Below are 20,650 nucleotides of genomic sequence, written 5' to 3'. Positions count from 1 at the left end.
TATTGTTTCAGAAACTTGAATACTCTATTTTGCTAAATTTCAAACCATTTCTTCACTTCCTAATGTTTTATTAGTTAGTACTCAATACTCAAAAAAAAGCAAAGTTTTTTCTTCCATTAATTTTGTTACACCAACAAAAATAATATCATCAAAAATAAAACGGTCAACTGAAAACTCATGTTATAGGCATAAAGTGAAAATTACCTTCTTTAGAATATCCTTACTGGTTCCTGAATCATGTTTTGAAATGCAGAGTCACAAATAGATACAGGGCATGAGGTTAAACTGGCTTGTCATAACAGTTTTCTCTATTTAAGATTCCAATTAAAAAGTGACTAGAACAGTTAAAATTGTCAACTGGCACACTGAACTTCCCAGAGTTTCTGAGTCTATTAGTGATAAGGGAAATGCTGGTTATTTACCTTTGGTTCCTTTCTAGAAATACAATTTTGTGTTCGTGTGTGAATGTAAAGCATAGTGAGACTTGACAACATTAGTTATTCTTTCTTGGTTGAGTTTAATAGAAGAAAAAACATTAAAACAACCTAGTAGCACTGCTCTAATCTGGCAGAAGTTACAGTAAATTTCACAAAATTCTCTGAGTTTTCAATTTGCTTTACTAAATTAAATCTAGGACATATTTCTACTTAAGTTGACTTTTAAAAATAATGACATAACTTAAGATATGGTGTTTGCCACCCTCCTTCTGTGAACTTTAATACATTTATTATGTGAATCATTATTACATACTTGCTTCAAAAATCCTGTCTTCCAAGTAGAAACTGGGTCAGCATGGCAGCCAGAAAGAAGAGAGAACTCTAAAATTTAGCCAGCTATTACTTTCAAACACTTAAGTGATAATGTTTTTTAGTATTTCTCAGAAGTAACAGAAGGTACTGCATTCTCCCTTTCTTTTCGCTTTTACCACTACCAAGAGAAGCTAACAGTGAAAGTTAACACAGGCAAAAGACAGGCAGAAAAGGACAGTGTGACAGGCAGAGGGAATGGACTTAAACAGAACTGGCCAGGCAACTCCTAAAAACTGAGAGCTTCCTGCTTCTTCAACACAATGCAGACTCCCTTAAAAGACAAGTGGGTGTACAGGCTAACTTCATCCTCAGTCCTTAAGCTTACCAGTTAAGGCACTTACTCAACCCCTCCCACCCTGCCCATAGTTTTCATATAAAAACCACTATTTCATTTAAATGAATTTTGCTGGGTTATGGTAACCTGAAAAACAAAACAAAAATAATGTTGACCATTTTTTATATAAAACTGTTGCATCAAGAGAAAGGTTGTGTTTTATTTTCTGAAATGAGCACAAAGTACACCTTTCACAATAACACTGAAAGCAGGTGCAAAGACTGACAGTGACCTTTGACTAAAGGTAGCTTTGTAAAAAGAAAATACCAAATAAATCAGTGCCCTTTCTGATTGTTGTAAAACTGGAAGGGTGAGGGAAAGGGTTGGTTGTTACATAAAAGTTGGTCCAAACTTACAAAAAAAAAAAGCACAAGTGTGCATAGTTCAGAAGATCTGCAACAGGGCCATAAAAACATTATGTCCCTAATGTTAGCATCCACTTAAAACTGCAAGAATACAAAATAAAACTGTTAACTAAAATCTGTGACGATGTACAATCAATAGAGCTAGTTTTAAGAACAGCATGAAATTAAGCGAAGTTTTTTTTTTGTTTTTCACTATTGTATGCAAGACCCTTTTCCACATAAAAATAAAGCTGTTGTTGAATTAATATTATTCAAGTCTCTTGGATTGCTGCCTGAAATTGCAGCTAGAAAAGTCTTTCCAGATAAAAATGATGTGCCTGAGGAAAAACAAGATACTCAGTATGGTAACCCTCTGCCTCGACCTCTGCCAGCTGATGTGCTAATGTGTCCTCTGTATCCTTGTGAGTATCCAGGTCCTTGGGCAGGAGAAGTCCAGGTCTGCCCATGCATGAGGCTAGGGCCACCTGGATTTTCCTGTAAGTTACCACCATAGTTATAGTTGTGCATCTTTGCTGGCAAGGGATGAGTACTCTCTGGCCCTGTGGAAGGGTCGCTGCTGTTTGTGAGGACTGCGATAGGACCGTGGCTATATTCAAATCTATGGTCCTTGTCTCCACTAAACAACATGGGGCCAGCATTGAGGTAAATGTCTCCATATCCAGCTACTGAACTGGGAAATGACTCGGAAAAGGCAGAAGCTTGAGGTGGGCCACCAGTGTGAGATGAAGCAGTACTGTAGTTCTCCAAAGACTGAATATCTGAGTTCCCAATGAAACTACGTGGTTCCAACGGTGCAGCAGCAGAGCTACTTCCTAGACCATCACTGCTAACATAAGGAGCGGCCGAGAAAGCAGATCCAAAGTTGTCCTTATAGTCTGAAGTGGGCACATACGTGTCTCCTGTGGGATAATCAATACCACCTTCTCTTTTGGGATCCTCCTGGGGCTGATGCTGAGCAAGCAGCTGTAAGAGGGCTGCCTTCACTCCAGCATGAGGGTCGGTTAGTGAAGAACTAGTGGTGGGTACATGCTGGTTTTCTGTCCGATAATCCAGGTCCTCATCAGTGACTGGTGGTGGTTCAGGAGGTTCAGGAGGTCGTTGATCAGGGGGCAGAATCCGAGGCCGGTCTGGTTCTGGTGTCAACTCCATTATCCTCCTGTCCTGGTGCTGGATGAGATCATCTTGCCCTAAGTGAAACAAAACCAAGTGTCAAAAGTTACTATAGAAAATGAAATACTCAGAAGGAGTGGTCCCAAGAATGATCAAATATTCAATGTCTAACAAATGTCAAATGCAAAAGGAGGTCTCACAAGTACCCATATTGCCCACCACCACTTAAACAAAAGGTCATTAAAGGAATACACTATTCAGCTTTCCAAAGGTACTCTCTATGTTCACATTTAAAGCTTGGGGAGTAGGTAACTACACACAATATTTATCCTTTTGTGTTCAGAACAAAGGGCTATTGTAAATTTATCTTATTTAGACAGTTATTCTTTTCTAAGATAATCATAAGGAATAATATCATAAACGGACAATTTGCTAACAATATATTCCAGGAAGTAAACTGAGTAGGTCACTATCACCAGTGACCTGAGAATGTCTTTACAAATGTCATTGAACAGTGAACACCATAGATAGCAACAACTACTAGCCAACCACTCACCAGATCCCGGAGTGCTGGGTTCTGGAGGTGGCCTGAGCTGTAAAGGAGCTTCATGTCCCGATCCATTTTCCCGCTCTTCTAGCATGACCTCTTTCTGCTTTGACTGCTGAGCCTTTATTAACTGAGTCAAGAGAACTGCAAATGCACTCTGCACAGCAGCCTGGGCAGCATCAGTTTCCACTTTAGGCTGGATGGTCTGTGAAGGCTGAATTCCTCCCAATGATTTTGAAGACTCCTGTTGTGGTGTTGATGGATCTGTCTGTTTTTCACCTGTTGCCAAAATTCCAGCAGGAAGGTTTATTTTATTTAGCTGCTGTTGAGTCTCAGAGTTTACCTTTATGTTCAACACTTGGACAAAATCAGCCATATTAACACTTGATTTAGATTGTAGTAGGTTTAGAAGAATTGCCAATTCATTGTGGTTTAACGGCTGTCCGGGGCCTGTTATTACTAAAGACAAAATGTATTAATTAGAACTGCCATAATTCATAGACTGTCCAACCCCCAAAATGTCTTCATTACACATCATTTAAATTACATTTGAGGAAGGGCGTTCAGCAATAATGTAAAAAGAGCACTTCACTTTATTCATCATGATGTTCAAAATCTAACTACAACATAAATTAAAACTACATTCTATTTTGGGTAATCATCTTTAGGAGTATATGTTTCAAAAGAGAAACCAAGACCATCAGACGACCATATGTGCAGATTTGAACCATCAGCAGTGAAGACAGCTGTTAGCAGTATCAGGTACTTTCTGCGCACTTTGTAGTTTTTCAGTCTAAAAGAGTGCATAACTTGCCAAAGGGCCTGGATTCTGAAATCCTTATCAGGCTATACTGCTCTCAAAAGTGAAGTTAACTTAGAAATTAAAACTAGAATGTTTTGCAGAAAATGAGAAAAATCTCTGTATTTTTATTCAAATTACTTAAGCAAAAAGTTAGGGCATTTTGAGTTAGAAAGGCCTACACAAACATGCATATTGCGTATTAACTCATTACCAGTAAGGCACATCTAGTTTTTTTCTTTGTCCAATATTCAGTCTAGAACAGGCAGATTCCTGGGTTCTTGAAGGAAACTGAGATTTCGTTTTATAAAAGCTGTCAACTAGCCAAGCATGGTGGCACACATCTTTAATCCCAGATCGTGGGAAGCAGAGATGGGTGGAACTTTGAGTCTGAGGCCAATTTGGTTATAAAAAAAAGTTACATGACAGCCAAGGCTACACAATGAAACCCTACCAATAAATAGATAAATATGAATGAAAGAAATAACTGGGTATAAAGTATTCTTTTAAATAGCAGGTTCCAATCTTTTAAAATATAGCTTCTTAGTAAGGATGATGTAAAGATATCAATCACTGGGCTAAAGTACTTCTATTGCTGTTTTGGCTGTCTTCCTATGTTTTCTATGCCTTAAGCATCCATAGACATTAAATATTGAACTTCACAGACTAGTGTTAAAGAAACGCAAACTGACTCCTGAACTAGGGAAACAAAGAAAAAGAAAAAGAAATCTGACCAATCATGACAAATGCATGATGAGATTGCTTAACACTATAGTGTGAGCAGCAATGTGACCTTTGTGCTGGCACAAACAATAAAAGAATGTCAAGCTCACCAGAGAAGCTTCAGCATTTACCTTTCTGCCATAATATTCAAGCAGAACACATTCAACACAGGTCATGAAGCAGTATGAACAAAATAAGCCACAAAAACATTACTGACCAGGTGCTACACTTGAGTTGCTTTGAGATTTCAATTGTGCAGGAGGCAGCACACCCTGGGGTGTATTAGTTCTACTGTCATCTAAGCCCAGAGACAGATCCTTTCTGGGGGCTTTGATTGTGGAAAGATCATCAGTCATGCCCATCTGTTTCTGTCTTCTTCGCTTTTTACTCCATAATTCATGACAATCTTGCCACAAAGGAAGGCTGAAAAACATAGATGAATACTAAATCACAAATGCCATAACAAGAAATGCTAATGTTACAATGTACCACTAAAGATATTCCCCTCCCGCAAACCATTCTGGAAGACTTCATACACATACATACATACATAAATACACACATACGTAGATACATACATACATACATTAGTAAAATTCCATCATACTTCAGGGTTTTAACTTTAGCAATGGAATATTTTTCTTTTTATTATTTGTCCTAATTTTTATTGTTTAAAAATTTTATTCATGCATATAATGTCTGATTAAGTACATCCCACCTGCCCTCCCCTCAAGTTCCTTCCCTATCTCCTCTAAACCTCTATTCTCTCTCTTAAAACTCACTAAATCTACTTGGTGCTACCAGTATGTCCACGGATAAAGGGCTACCTGCAGGAACAGGAGTGAACTCTACAGAGGCCACAGCCCTGAAGAAAAAGGTGACTCTCCCTTTCACAGCAGCCATTAACTGCCAATTTCTCCTCAGCTGAGAGTGGCCTTTATGACCCACTCCCTCCCACCAACTGAGATTCTGTCTGACTTGATCCCGTGTGGGCCTAATGCATACAGTCCCAGCTGCTTGTGCATTCACACGTACAAGTGCCCTGTTGTAGAGATGACCTAGTTTTGTCTTCTGAATAATCAATAAGTAATTGTTCATTGAAATTATGAAGAATGCGTATTAGTTAAAATCTGGCTATTACCTTTCATACAACCTTTTATAACCAGTTCTTATAGCACACTGTACACTGAACAGGATTTGAAAAAGGATGAAGAAACACGCTATTTGTAGAAGCCAGACATAAAGGAGAATAAAAGCTAGAACATAAGATTTCTACAAAACTTTTTAGTAAAACTTTTCTTTCACTTTTTAGTTACATATTTACTACTATTACCAATTGCTTTTAAAATAAACTGATTCTAAAGATGAGTCTCGAGAACAGGTAATCCAGACACAGAGAGGCTCATTGCTTATCAACAGAATTCTGTGTGATTAGTAACTACCAAAATTACCTCTAATTCTAGAATAATTTTTCATTTTAATATAATTCTATAACACTGAACACTAGTAAATAACTTTTCCTTAAAGACAAATACTTGATTTACAAATATTTTCTTTTTATCCCAGTTACAAAGCTCATGGAAACTTACTATCACTTTTCTCTAGCTTAAAGGTGAGAAAACTAAGGCTTGGAAAGGTTAATAAACTTGCCCAGAATATCTAGATTTTTTTAAGCAATACCATCTAGTAATATACGCCTATTCTCAACTTGATGTTTACCAAGAGGTACACAATGTCTTTCCAAGGTGTACCTGAGGTAAAGGGACTTCATTTCCACATGGACTCTTTTCAAACTAAGCTAGAAGAATGCCCTGAATGCTCACGTAAATTCTTCCACAATTACTTTCTCATATTATAAAATAAAGGCATATGCAACAGAATGCTTGAATCTTAGCAATATAGTATTACTAAAAAATGTCATTTCCACAGGATTACAAAACAGCATGATACCTTTGTATAAAATGAAAAACAACTACATTTTTTAAATGTAATTTTTTATGAATACATACAGATGGCAACAGAAAATATATACAAGAATAAGGAAACAGGAATGATGGTTACCTCAGGAGGAAGAGGGTAACAGAACACGTAGGTAGGAGGAGGGATTATGATATGATTAAAGTGGGTTATTTTCAAGGTTCTAGGCTTTTGCTTGGTAGGCTCATGGCTGCTTATTAACATTTAAAAAACTAATTAAAGTAACTAAAATAAATAAAAGAGAGCCATGCATGGACCAATGATGAGTGACACAAGGATCATGATTAAACCAAGTCTGTGCACCTGAGGTCTGAAAACAAAACGAAGGCATACCTCTCAGCCATCTTACTATGGTGCATTGCCTCAGCGTGCAAAAACCTCCTGGATAACAAACAAAGGGACAATTGGAAAGGTTGACACTGGGAAGCTTTAAGGCATCAAAAACCCTCTAAAAGACTTTCCTTTTTGGGACTGTGTTTGTGTTTTATGATGTGTGCTTCAGCCTCTGTTGGGATGTTGATTTCAAATATACTGTAGTACTATAGATTAGGGTAAATTAAATCGTTCATTACACCTCCTCCATTATGACAGCCAAGAAATACAATACTCTTATGGAAAAGCAAAGAAATCCAGGAAAAGGATTTGTTCCCTCCCATAATTTAAAGAGATTCATTATGAATGAATTACCTTAACACTCATCTCTACAAAATATAAACATAAGTTTATGATAATCTAATTAATGACACTGATTCTCCAAACAAATCAGGCATGGTCTCCAGATAATCAAAAGTATGTACTTCCTTGAAGGTTCAAATGCTGGCTCAGTCACTTAATTTGTCAGGCAAGTTACTGGACCTCTGTATCACAGTTTTTCTTTAAAAATGGGATTAACAGTTATTACCTATTTCTTGGGGACAGACATAATATGTTAATGTCTATCAAGGGCAAAGCACTGTATTTGTGATTGATATCACTGACTTATCATCGTTCAGTGGTCTAAAAGTAGTTTATCAAGACATATCACGAAATATTTAATTATAGATGGCCATATTATTGTGCAAGTGTTTAATGGTTTTAATATTGTTAATAAGCCATAAGCCATCAGCCATCTAAATCACTTTTTAGTTACATAGTTATATAATACTATTTTTTTTGTTTCGTGTTTGTTTCTTGACAGGGTTTCTCTGTGTAATAGCTCTACCTGTGTAGACCATGCTTTGTAGACCAGGGTAGCCTCAAATTCACAGCAATCCAACTGCTTCTGCCTCCCGAGTGCTGGGATTAAAGACATGTGCCACCACTGCCCAACATATAAACTTTTTAAAGTTACAAAGACATCAGAAAAGTTGATAAATATCCACTACATATTAGTGGAATTATTTCTGATTTAATACTTTTACTCATTTGTTTTTTCTAAAAAAATAAAATATTTTTTCAACAATTTGATTATTTTAAAAATGTATCAAAAATGTTAGCCATATACTTATTTTTCAAAGGAATACCACCGCTATTTCATAGTTTTCTTATAAAGTAGAGGGTATTACATGTGGTTTAAAGAACTTTATTTAAATATAGTATCAATGCAATGAAAACCTTTGGCCTGACTGCTTCAGTGATGTATCTAAGTGCAAACACAACATAATAGTTTCACAGAATATCCATTAAGTATACTGCTATTTACTTTTTAATAGAAAAGCACAGTGAAGCATATTCTGATAAAAATTAAAGTTGAGTTACTGGACCTTGTTTGACAAGAATTACAGTTTGTAACAAAAACAAAACAAAACACGCACAAATATATGAAGGCATAGAACAAAAACTGGTAGAGCCAGTAAAAAAAAATTAATAAATATCTAAATGAGCTTTCAGGTCCTTACTGTCAGGAGATCTGCAGGGGAAAGACTTCAAATGATCTTATTTTTTTCTTTTGTTTTTTAATTTGTGTGTGTTTGTCTGTGCAACATGATGTCCACAAAAGTCAGAAGAGGGCACTTTATCCCCTGGAACTGGAGTTTTATATAGTAGTGAAATCACCATTTGGGTGCTGGAAACCAAACCAAGGTCCTCTGCAATGAATAATCTTAACCACTGAGCAATTGTTCCAGTTCCTGATCTCATTTTCTTTTCTTTTTTTAAATAAAAGACTTTTTGTTTGTTTGGGTTGTTTGTTGTTGATGATGCCTATTTGTTTTGTTTTTGAGACAGGGTTTCTCTGTGTAACCACCCTGGCTGTCCTGCTTGCTCTTTAACCAGGTTGGCCTTGAACTCACAGAGATCCACGCGCTTCTGCCTTCTGAGTGCTGGAATTAAAGCATGCACCACAACTGCCAGAAATAAAAAAAGCTCTTGATACTTATTGTGGAAGGAGTTTAAAGACAGTGCTATAGCTATGCACAACTCCTTTCAGTGACTGCTTATTTGCAAGGGCATTTTTGAAAATAAAAAGCAATATATAATTAATGTGGAACTATGTCTCAATCTACAGTAAATAGCACTGATTCAGAGATATGTAAATTACTACATGAATTACTTAGAGGAAAAGATCTCAGCCCGATCACTTCTAATAGACTGCATAGCTAACAAAATTAATTGATGGTTTTAATCGAAATGTTTACTACTAATACAGCACAAAATTACCATACTAACATTCATACATAGTACAGTATAAGAAATGTTTTAAAATTAAAATCCATTGGTAGATATAGCCTGTTTTTAAAAAGTACAATACCATGATTAATATACTAGTTACGTTACAATAAAAATGTAAGAAATGGAAGTTCAAGATCAAAACAGTACAATGTCCAAATGCTGAAGATTTTCTAAGCTACTATACACACAACTTGAAAGGCCTCAATATATAGACTCCGGTGGATACATTTACAAGATTAATGTAACTGAAATACTTAAAACTGTTAATTAAAAATTCACTATTACATCTTTTGCAACTTGTAAAAGTGGTTTCAGAAATTAATCAACTCCAAATAAGCTTGATATAGTTTTATGAGAATCCTTTCATGTGGACTATGTTATCAGAATTGCACTACCAATAACAGGACAAAATCTTATTATATTTTTGTTGAAGAACTCTACCAGGAAACACATATTACCTTGTAGGTATTATTCTGGCACTGAAAAATACTAATCTAATCGTGATTACAGAAAAGCAATCAAAATAAGATTTGGGGATGTTGGCTCTTATTAGGACTGAAGATGCAGTTTAGTGGCAGCACTTGCCTGGTATGTGAGGCCCTGGGTTTGATGTCCACTAAAAAAAGAAGTCAGTGTCATCAAAATCCTCTAAGGGTGACAAAAAAGTGAAGCGATGTGAGTTCTGAACGAATGGTTCAACCGTGACTCCACAGGAAGTTTGTAAAAAAAAAAAAATGTTATTGGACGATTGGAGAGACTTTAATAAGCACTATTATAGGATGTATAGCGAAGTTCTAGTTGTTATAGATTCATGCAATAACTTATATTCAAGTACTTCAGAAAAAGTTTATAAAGTAACAAAGCAAATGTGTTCACATGTCAATAATTACTGAATATATAAATGCTCGTTTTCCTATTCTATCTTTCTGTAGAGATGAAAATGCAAAATCAAAAGTTGAGAGAAAAAAAGTCACTTTGATAGGTGACTATAGTCAAACCACTTGGAAACTACTGATATATTCTAAATAAACGAAAGAACCACAAATACTAAACACATAGTTCAATGGTATCTGATCCAGGTATGGTGGTGCAAACCTATCATTCCAGCACTCAAGAGGCATAGACAGGAGGAAATTGAGTTCAGATCAGCCTGTACTAAACTGAGTGTAGTACAACCAAACTCTGAGTCAAAAAAAAAAAAGAAAAAAAAAAGTAAAAAATAAAAACAGAAACAACAGAAAACCTAGTGAATGATTCAGTCGTTCTGTATGTCAGATGATAGTTACTCTTTAACTTACAAATTATCCCATGGGCCATTTATATATAGTTCAATATAATCTTAATGGAGTTTATCATGACAAGCCCTATGAAAATAAACTCCATGTAAGTGGAAGAGCCAGAATTTGAACTCTAAAGCTCATGCTTATTCGTTAAAAATATGTGCATTTTATTAAACAAAAATATTTTATTGGAGACAGGCTTGCTTTGTAATGCTGTAATGATCACGTTAAGAGTTACCAAGGAAATACCTACAAAACTTTAGACCCTATCATGGAGAGGCAAATGGACTGCCTTCTTCCCAACCAACCCTAGACAAATTACAGAAGCTGTAAGATGATACAAGAAATCAGCTATCCTGATTCCCCAAACTATGCATTTTCTTTCTATGATCTTACTCATTGCAAACATTCTTCTAGGTAATGTTAAGGATTTTCTATTGTACAGAATATGTTACAGAGTATTTTCAGATCTTATTTCTTATAAAACTGACTTCAGTTTGAGAGGTGACACCACCCTTTACCATATTTGTATTCTTGGGCAAGTTTTTTAACCTCTTTGAGCCTGCTTCCTCCTCTGTTAAGCAGTGGTAATAATAACAGTAATAATAATAATAATACCTACCTTAAAGGGTTGTAAAAATTAAGCTTAGCACATCACTCAAAAGCTTCTGCTAAAGCAGGACCACTAGAGGCCAAGTTCCTGATGGATGTACTCCACCACACTGAGGGGTTCTTATTCTTAGAGGTGAAACATAACACTATCCTATAGCAGCTAAAGAAACACTAAGGGCTGTTTTTGCTGTTCTACTGTAAACTCAATAAACAAGCACCTGCACTCTTGATGTGCAAATACTTTTCTCCTGTTTTACCTAACTCAACTTAGTCACAGGATATCTTCTGCTCATGACAACTAACTAACAAAGTTTTCAAGGCTGTCCAGATTCTGCAAAAATAAAATCTAAAACAAAAGAACGTCACTTACTCTGGCGGAGGCATTTTGGAGGGTTCCACATCTCGTAGAAACTCACACTGAAGAGCCTGCTCAGCAGTGCACCGCTTACTGGGATCCAAGGCAAGCATGTAATCAAATAAGTCCAGCGCAGCTGCAGGGATACTAGCACCAGAGGACACAAAAGTCAAGCACTGTCTTCACACAAGCTCTATGCTTCTGTGAGCACTTATTTTAAAGAAATGTATTTGGCATCAAATTTGAAAATTAATTTAAAATTGTATTTTAAATACCAACTTCTTACTCTGATTACCTGTATCTTTAAAATCCTCATTACTTTGTTATTAACTAATAAATTCATGCAGGTGATGAATATCTAAAAGCTAATGTGATAATCAATTGAAGTATTATAACTATCAATTTTCTTTGCAAGAACTATTGTTATTTTTGGACTGTTTAGCAAACAGCATCTTTTATTACTCTATGAGCAATCCACTGTCATAAATTAAAAACTGAATAGCCTCCTAAAATAAAAACCTAAACTCAAGACTCTTTAAAAAAATTTATAACACAGTTATTAAAGTTTTCTCATGTAAACAAATACAGCGAACTGGCCCAGTTATTGACTCTGGAGTGTAGTAAAGGCCTCTCTATGCAGCAAAGGGAAATGGGCAACACAAAGCGCTAGAAGCACAGCTGCAATACGTCTGTCTGGGTCACTATGACAGAATTCTTAAGAAACGACTCTCAACTGTGTGTGCTAAGGTACACCCATATTCTCAGCACCTAACAGTCAAGGTCAAGAAAGAGTTCAAGGTCAACCTCAGATATATATAGAGAATACAAGGGCAGTTTGTAAAACTTTGATTCAAATAGCAACAAAAGACAAAAACCAAACAAAACAAAAAACCTTAAACCTCAAAATGACTTCAAAATAAACAATCAATGCAATATGGATATTTAAGCATCCGTTTCTTACAAAACAAATTCTTCTCTTAACTTTCGCCGATATTGCTTCTTTGGTTTCATGGTGTTGAAATATGGCAGTTTGATTACATCAGGCCACACTGCAGGACAAGGACTCCCACATATACGGCTATACAAAAAAAAAAAAAAAGGAATTTTATAATTACAAACTACATACAAAAACCAATAAATACCACCAGTATTTAAAAGAAAATCAAGTAGTTGTTAAGAATACAAAAGACCTTCATATAATGTATAAGAAGTTTAAATACTTTAATCTTCACAATTTAATTTGAAAATCCCCAAACCTTCCAGAAATACATTTAATCTAGTAAAGAACCTTCCTGTTAAATAAAATCTTACAACACGGGTGATGTTTAGGATATACTGCCTATGTGTTACAAATTAAGGAAATGAATTTAGTATATGTCTCACTCTGGTTTGGGAGTGTTGGCATGGTCTCCTCTCACAAACATAGCCTGGTATTAACAGCAGAAACGAACTTCCTAAATAACTACCTCTAGATACAAACAAGAGCACCCTGAAGGTAGTTAAGTAGACTTGAAGTATGCAGTTCTGCGGTTTTAGCAGTGCCACTGGTCACAAGCATTTATGTATTTCAATTGCTCTACTCTTTGACCACCTTGAAATTCCTCAATAGTTTGGTATAAACACAGGTAATAATACTGGGAAAATAGGCTTTAGTATATAAAAATCACAAGATTATATGGATATCATTAGTAAAACTGTCAGTAAGGCTTACCATGTTAAGAAAAAAAGGGCACAGGCTCATTCACATGAAGCTCATCCCCTCTCAGAATGCATCTTTTCCTAGACTGCTCCTTCATTTCTGCTAGATTCTAAGAAGCTGTGCCCTCATCAGACTACTGAACAAGGTCTTTTCTTCCCAAAACTATGCAGAATGGACGTTCCTTCACATGCTATCTGTTTCTTTAGCATTTGTGTCATCCTTTGTGTTCTGGCTACATGGCTAGGTGGATCTCTTGGTTCCTGGCACATGCATGCACATTAATAATACAGAGTATTCTGGAATACAGAGATGAAGGGCACTTTCAACTCCTGACATTAAAGAAAAATTAAGTGAGAGAAAAGATGAAGATTTTTGGCTATAGTTCTAACTATAAATCACAGCCAGGTGGGAGAGAGTAAGAGAAATATGTTACAGGCAGAGAAAAAAACACGTGCCTATTAACACACAAACACAAGCTAAAGAGTTTCAAATGTTTTCTTATATGCACTACTGAAAAAAGTAAGTACTAAAGTTATCAAGAGCAGCATACAAGACCCCAAAATTCTTGATAGTCTAAACCTAAAAGCTTTACATTTCATTTCCATCCTGGCAATAATCTATTTTATCCCTCCCCCCTTTGCTATAAGACCTTGTGTTTCCTATTGACAGCTTTCTCCCCACCCCCTCCACCAGAGACAAGGTTTCTTTGTAGTTCTGGAGACTATCCTGGAACTTGCTCTGTAGATCGGACTGGTCTCAAACTCACAGAAATCCGCCTGCCTCTGCATCCTGAGTACTGGGATTAAAGATGGGCACTTGGTCTTTTTTTTATTATTTTTAGCCCATTGTATTTTCTAAGCAGTTAATCTGGAAATATATAGGAAAGGTTCAAAATTGAAGCTTTACAGATTTACAAAACACACACATGCAGAGTTAACCAATTCTCAAACAGTGCTAAAATGATGATGATGGCACATTATTAGGCAATTTTGATATCTAGTTTTAACAGAAATGCTTTCAATTTAATCTCTTGGAAAGCTGGTAAATGTTAGTTTGAGAAACACAGAATATACATTGAAATATATTAACAAACACAGATAAAAGTTCCCACATAGCTCCTATTAAGAACTATTCATTGAGCCATCTGTGGCTGTACACACTCCTTAATCTTTGCACTTGAGAGCCAGAAACAATAGATCTGATCTCTGAGTTCAGACAGACTGGTCTACTTAAACTATAGGCCAGTCAGTGATGAAAAGTAAGTCCCCACCCCATGTATGTGTACTACAAATATAAATTTGGGGATTCCTATCCCTTGGACTCCAAGGTACTCTCAGTATGACATACAAATATGCCATCGCCAAACATTGTGCATGCTGGGCATAGTTGTCACATTCCCATAATCCCAACATTTGGGAGCCGGTAATATTATCACAACCTTGAGGCCAATCTGGTCTACAAAGTGATTCTAAGGCTAGCTAAAGTGAAATAGTGAGGCTATGTAATTGGCTCAAAAATTAAAAAAAGAATTTTTAAGCCAAATTACTGACTTGCTATCCTCTATATTACAGCCTATTGCCCACACATTAACTTCTTTGCTTTATAGAGTTCTCATGTACTTCCACTAATTCATATATATTATATGAATATATAAATTCAAGTAGTTTCGTTATTGTAATTTTGTTTGAATAAGCTGTGTTATACTCTCATATTCTTAAAAAAGTCCTCTGGTTCTTTTCTTCTTAATGTCCCCAACTCCCTTCCTAATTATTTCCAAATTTATCCTCCCACAGATAGAAAAAACAAAAACAAGTGTTCAGTGTGAAAACCAGTGTTTGGAAATGCTGGCTATACTGTAAGGTAAGACAAAATGGGACTGGAGAGCTGGCTCAGCAGTTAAGTGCATGTACTGCTCCTGCAGAAGGCCAGATATTCCAATACCCTCTTTCTGGACTCCCTAGGCTCTGCATGTCTATGATATACACCCATCCATATAAAATTTTAAAAAACAATGTTTTGGGTTTTTTTTTCTTCAAATCAGTTTCACCATGTAATTCTGGCTGTCCTGAAATTCATGAAACAGGCCAGACTGAACTCAAACCCAGAGATCTGCTTGCTTCTACTTCTGGAGTGCTAGGACTAAACGTATGTGTCACTACACCCTGCTGGTATATACAATGAGTGAGAGGGACAATATAAAATGGGGCTGGAGAGATGACTCAATGGTTAAGAGCATATGCTGTTCTTGTAGAGGACCCCATAACTGAAGGCTCACAACCACCTGAAACTCTAGCACCTTTGGCACTCTTGGAGAACTTACACACATGTACACAAACCCACATACTTAAAAATAAAAATAAACATAAAAGAAAACAACATTTAAGAAAAGATAAACTGTCATTTTAAAAAGTCCTTTAAAGCCTAATAATCAAAATCAAACTATACCTTTCCAACAGTCATTTAAAACTATTTTAGTTTTTAATTATGCATATTGTATGGATCTGTATATAAATTTGTGCATATAAATATGATGCCCTGTGGAAGTTAGAACAGAGTTTCATATCCCCTGGAACTGTTATTATAAGCAATTGTTAGCTGTTTGATGTGGGTGCTAGGAATCAAACTCAGATCCTAGGCAAGAACAGCAAATGCTCTTAACCACTGAGTCATCTTTCCAGATCCTTCTGCAACAGTTTCTAAAATCTTAAAATTTTAAGATTATGGTTTTTCAATATTACAGATGCACATACACTGGCTATTTTATCAGAAGGATGTCCACCCACCCCACTGTATTTTCTAGTTGGTATACATATTTAAAAGCTACTGTTTTCTTTTACAGATAAGTATATGATAAATATATTTTAATATATCATGAGGTTTTTTTGTTTTCACACAATTTTAGGCAATTACTGGAAGGCAATTTTTCTTTTCCCCCTTTTCTCCAATATTCTATCATTAGATATTATTATGGCTATTAGTGATATAATTTTTACTATATTTAATACTCCCTTATACTTAAAGAGCTTCCCCCCAGCAAATACTTATTCAAATCTATTAAATAAAGAGATTGTGCCATTTCTACTAAAATGACAAATTACAGCAAAAATATTTATCCTAATATTTCCTTGTATTCTTGAGATGAACCTTATTTATGTTAATGCTATAAAACATTTTAACATTTTTATTCGTTCTTTTAAAAGTTCCTACATGAATACAATGTATTTTTATCATAATAAAGTTCTTTTTTTTTAAAAGGATAGGTAGTTTTTGCTGCTATTGTTGTTTTTAATAAATTAGTTTTATTTTATGTGCAGGTGTCAGATCCCCTTCCCTGGAGTTATAGACAGTTGTGAACTGCCAATTGGGTGCTGGGAATCAAACCTGGGTCCTCCAGAAGAGGAACCAGTGGTCTTAACTGTTGAGCCATCTCTACAGCCCTCATGATAAAGTTCTTAATGAAAACCATAATACTGTTTGCTTTATCTCCTTCAGAAATCTCAAATATAGAAAATTTTAATAATGTCTTTATTAAATATTACTGCTGGTACATCCTATATAAAAAGTTCCAGAAGTCCCATTTCTTGCATGGATACAATGGTTAATTCAAAGCTCAATCTTTCCACTTATTAACTTGAAAGACCCTGAATAAATTCACTTTCCTAAGATTTAGCTTTTTAAACTAAACAGAAGACACTGAACTATATAAGAAAATTTAACTGAAATAATTCAGCCAAGAAGACTAGAGCAATGCTTCTTTTGAAAACTAGCTCCAGCATCCAACAAATCAGTACCAACAATTTAAAAAAAAAAGGGGGGGGGTTTAGAGGGAATCATAGTAAAAGAAAATACACAATACGTAATTTAAGGATTTATTTTCTAGCCTGCCAAGGCTTCCTCTTTGAAGAAGATACGTTGAATAGAACTCCATATCACTAACTTGTACATATCATACCCACAACAGATCATTGGCATTTAGCTATGGTCTCTATTTGTTGCATTTAAGTATAAAAATTAAAAGCATTTTCAATATACTAGCATAATAATCCTTTTCTTTTTACTTTTCTTTCACATATGAAATTGTTGCTTATTGCTAACTAGTGAACAATGTTTTAAGGTTTCTGAGAAATACTGATTCTATGTTTAACTAAACTACATAAAACAACTTAAAAAAATTCAACATCCACCCACCTCTTGATATTCACATTTCTTAACTGAGTAGGATAAATATGTACCCTTACTAGAAAGTTCCAGGCTACTAACCCCATTCTTTTAGCATGCCATATCTTCAAGATAATATTTCCTGAGGAATATAGAAAATAAAAGTATGAAACAGAAAGTTGGGAAACTGTTACATAATAGTTTAAGGAACATTGTAACTAATGGTTATATAAATACTTAACAAGAATTTACCACTAACATGCCCAAGCCTGGTTCTTCAACGTAATACTTCGATAGTGTTATTTTATATATTTAGGGCTTTCTAACATATTTAAAATTATGCTTTGTGAATTAAATGATTTCATCGTTTTTATTTTCTTTATATCTGAAGTAATTTTCCCTATCAAAGTCTTCATTCACTGAATTTCTTTTCACATTCATAAGTTACAAAATTTACATGGTGCATATGTATAAATAATCCCAAAATGAAATCTTGGATTTATTCATAAAGTTCTACATTTTCTGTATTGTAGCTCACTAAGTATTTTTCATTCCCTGGTTTTATTTTGCTATTCCAGTTTGTCACCTGCATGCTCACTTCATTGTTTCCATTCTTACTTATACAATATAGTCGTTGACTCGCTTAACAACAGGAATCTTAAGTGCACTGTCAGGTGATTCTCTCATCGTATAAACATCAGAGGGTGTACTTAAATCTACTTCGTAAAGGCCAATCACTTGATGTGGCTTCTTGGTACAATCAAAAGAGGCAGTTATTTTAGGTTGCAGCCAGTAACATGGCATATTGTTTTTACAATAAACATACACTAAATAAATAAAGCAGGAGTGGTTTATTACCATTAGTAAGTATTGTGTACTTAATGATTGTGGTAGTTTGAACATAACTGGCCCCATAAGCTCAGAGAGAGTGGCACTATTAGGAGGTGTGGTCTGTTGGCAGAAGTGGGGTTAGGCCTTGAGGTCTCCTGCGCTCAAGTTATACTTAGTTCAGTTCACATCTGTCTGTCAGTTCCTGCTGTCTGCAGATCAAAGATGTAGAACTCTCAGCTCCTTCTCAGCACCATGTCTGCCTGCATGCTGCCATGTCTCCTCATGATGATAATGTCCTGAACCTCTGACTTGCAAGCCACCCAATTAAAGGTTTTTCTTTATAAAAGTTGTTGTGGTCGTGGTGTCTTCACAGCAACAGAAACCCTAACTACCATAATGACTGTATGTGCTATGCTTACAAATGACTAACACAGTAGAGTGGGCAGCCCAAACTGTAAGCCATCTGTGCAACACCATGTTAAAAATAACTCTGATAGCATTGGTTGGTAGCAATTTTCAGCTTTATTGGATCACCACTGTCCATACAATTTGTGGCTGGCCAAAGCCAACCAAACAGCACACAATTGCATTGACGGCCATGATTTTCTCCTAAGAAAATATTTAAACCATGACATTTTTATGTTTGATGTACATAATTTGATTTGTCAATGTATGTCTCAGCAGGCATGTCCATGTGTAGTGGCAGATGTCTGGAGAGGATAGCTTTCAGAAATTAGTTCTCTCCTTCCATCATATTGGTCCTCTGGTTCAAACTCAGGTCACTAGGCTTTGTGGCAAGTGTCTTTTCTTTACCCATTGAACCACCTCCCCACACGTACTGCTCTTTTTTTTTTTATTTGAGCCACCATCTGTAATTCTTTTCTTTTTAATTGAAAAAAAAAATTTCCGCCTCCTCCCAGCCTCCCATTTCCCTCCCCCTCCTCTCCCCCTCCCCCCACTCCTCTCTCCCTCCCTCTCCAATCTGAAGTCAGGGTTCCCTGCCCTGTGGAAAGTCCAAAGTCCTTCCCCCTCCATCCTGGTCTAGGAAGGTGAACATCCAAACTGGCTAGGCTCCCACAAAGCCAGAACATGAAGTAGGATCAAAACCCAGTGCCATTGTCCTTGGCTTCTCATGAGCCCTCATTGTTCGCCATGTTCAGAGAGTCCTGTTTTAACCACGCTTTTTCAGTCACAGTCCAGCTCTTTTTAAAATATGGATTTCCTTCATTTTTGCATTCTAACTTTGTTCTATTTTATTTGAATATATTCTACTTAATTCTTTGGTAATTCTCACTTTTGGTGTATCCGAATATTTAATTAATGCTTATAAAAGTTTATATAAAAAGCACTGAAAAGTATACTTGGAGCAACACTTCCTCTTGATTCTAGTTCACTTGTTTATCTAACAAAAAGTAAAGATAAAAGCGTGATGTGTTCCTGGTAAACTGTGTACCTGCTTTGGTTTGTAAGTTCCTTAAATTTCATGTGTTAAAAACTTAACCCCAAAGTCCAATGTTAATGGAATTTGATAAATACTGTGGGGTGGGAAAGTCAGTAGGACTCATTAGTGACTTACTGCAGGGCCATCTCTATTATAAAAACTAGCCTCTGCTTAGCTTTGTCTGTCTCTCCCTGTGTCATCTTAGGGCTTTGCAGAGTTTGCTATTAATAAAAGGACCTTGCCATCCATAGCTTCTCAATCCTGAACTGCCTTGAGAATCATAAGCTGAACTTCTATTCAGTATGTATTATCTAGCCTATGGCATTCAGGTAGTAACAAAAGGAAACAGGTTGACACACCCCTTTATCTTAATCATTTCATTAAAAGTTCCATGTCTGGACACTGGTGGGACATGTGCTTCAATTTTATGAGGCAACTGGCTGCCCGGGAATTGAAGCAGTGCTAGTTTTGACAAGGGTACTTTTGCCTATAGTGGGTACATTATCCCCAGAGAGAAAAGGCTCTAACATACCTTTTTGTTTCTATTCTGTGCTCTATAGCAGCAGAAGAAAAAAATAATCTGATTTAATCCCTGAAAAGAACAATATTAAAGTTTGGGGGGGGGATATCTTTTTTCTTTTGAGGGGAGAATTAAGAAGTAGCTAAACTCTAACCCTGTAATGAACTTCTCCAAAGGCAGAATATCCATTCTCCAGACCTTCTCCTTTGATTAAAGTATTTTCTTTCTAGATGATATCTTTCAAATTTTTAAGATGAAGTTGGGAATCCTTCTCTGGTTATTTATTGTCTGTTGCTTTATATTTGTTAGAAAAGAGAAATGGTGTAAATTCGTGTCTCCTTTAAAATTCTCTATCAAAACACCTCATTCTCACTGATACTTTCATGCACATCTCCGAAGTTCTAAATTTACACTGTTATAAAGAAAACCAAACTCTTTTAA

The 20,650-nt window shown here is 35.8% G+C and overlaps 1 protein-coding gene across 4 annotated transcripts in view; it reads right to left on the bottom strand.

The window, feature by feature from the left end:
- Nucleotides 1-1,200: 1,200 nt before the first annotated feature.
- Cdk13 (cyclin dependent kinase 13) overlaps nucleotides 1,201-20,650 on the bottom strand; it is a 92,686-nt gene continuing 73,236 nt past the window's right edge. The window contains exons 10-15 of one of the 4 annotated variants that reach the window (XM_041630581.1): nucleotides 12,522-12,638; nucleotides 11,576-11,707; nucleotides 6,998-7,045; nucleotides 4,905-5,110; nucleotides 3,175-3,624; nucleotides 1,201-2,695 (exon numbers count right to left, since the gene is read on the bottom strand). In XM_041630581.1, the coding sequence (XP_041486515.1) occupies nucleotides 1,845-2,695; nucleotides 3,175-3,624; nucleotides 4,905-5,110; nucleotides 6,998-7,045; nucleotides 11,576-11,707; nucleotides 12,522-12,638 (1,804 nt within the window). In that variant the 3' untranslated portion in view covers nucleotides 1,201-1,844. The remainder of the gene's footprint in view (nucleotides 2,696-3,174; nucleotides 3,625-4,904; nucleotides 5,111-6,997; nucleotides 7,046-11,575; nucleotides 11,708-12,521; nucleotides 12,639-20,650) is intronic. The other 3 variants (XM_041630583.1, XM_041630582.1, XM_041630584.1) reach the window with 3 other exon arrangements.

Source organism: Microtus oregoni, unplaced genomic scaffold (assembly GCF_018167655.1).
Source record: "Microtus oregoni isolate MIOR12 unplaced genomic scaffold, Mior012 000035F_ref0000213, whole genome shotgun sequence".
Classification (NCBI taxonomy): Eukaryota; Metazoa; Chordata; class Mammalia; order Rodentia; family Cricetidae; genus Microtus; species Microtus oregoni.
The sequence above is the reverse complement of the archived record's forward strand: the minus strand, read 5'-3'. Positions and strand labels throughout refer to the sequence as shown.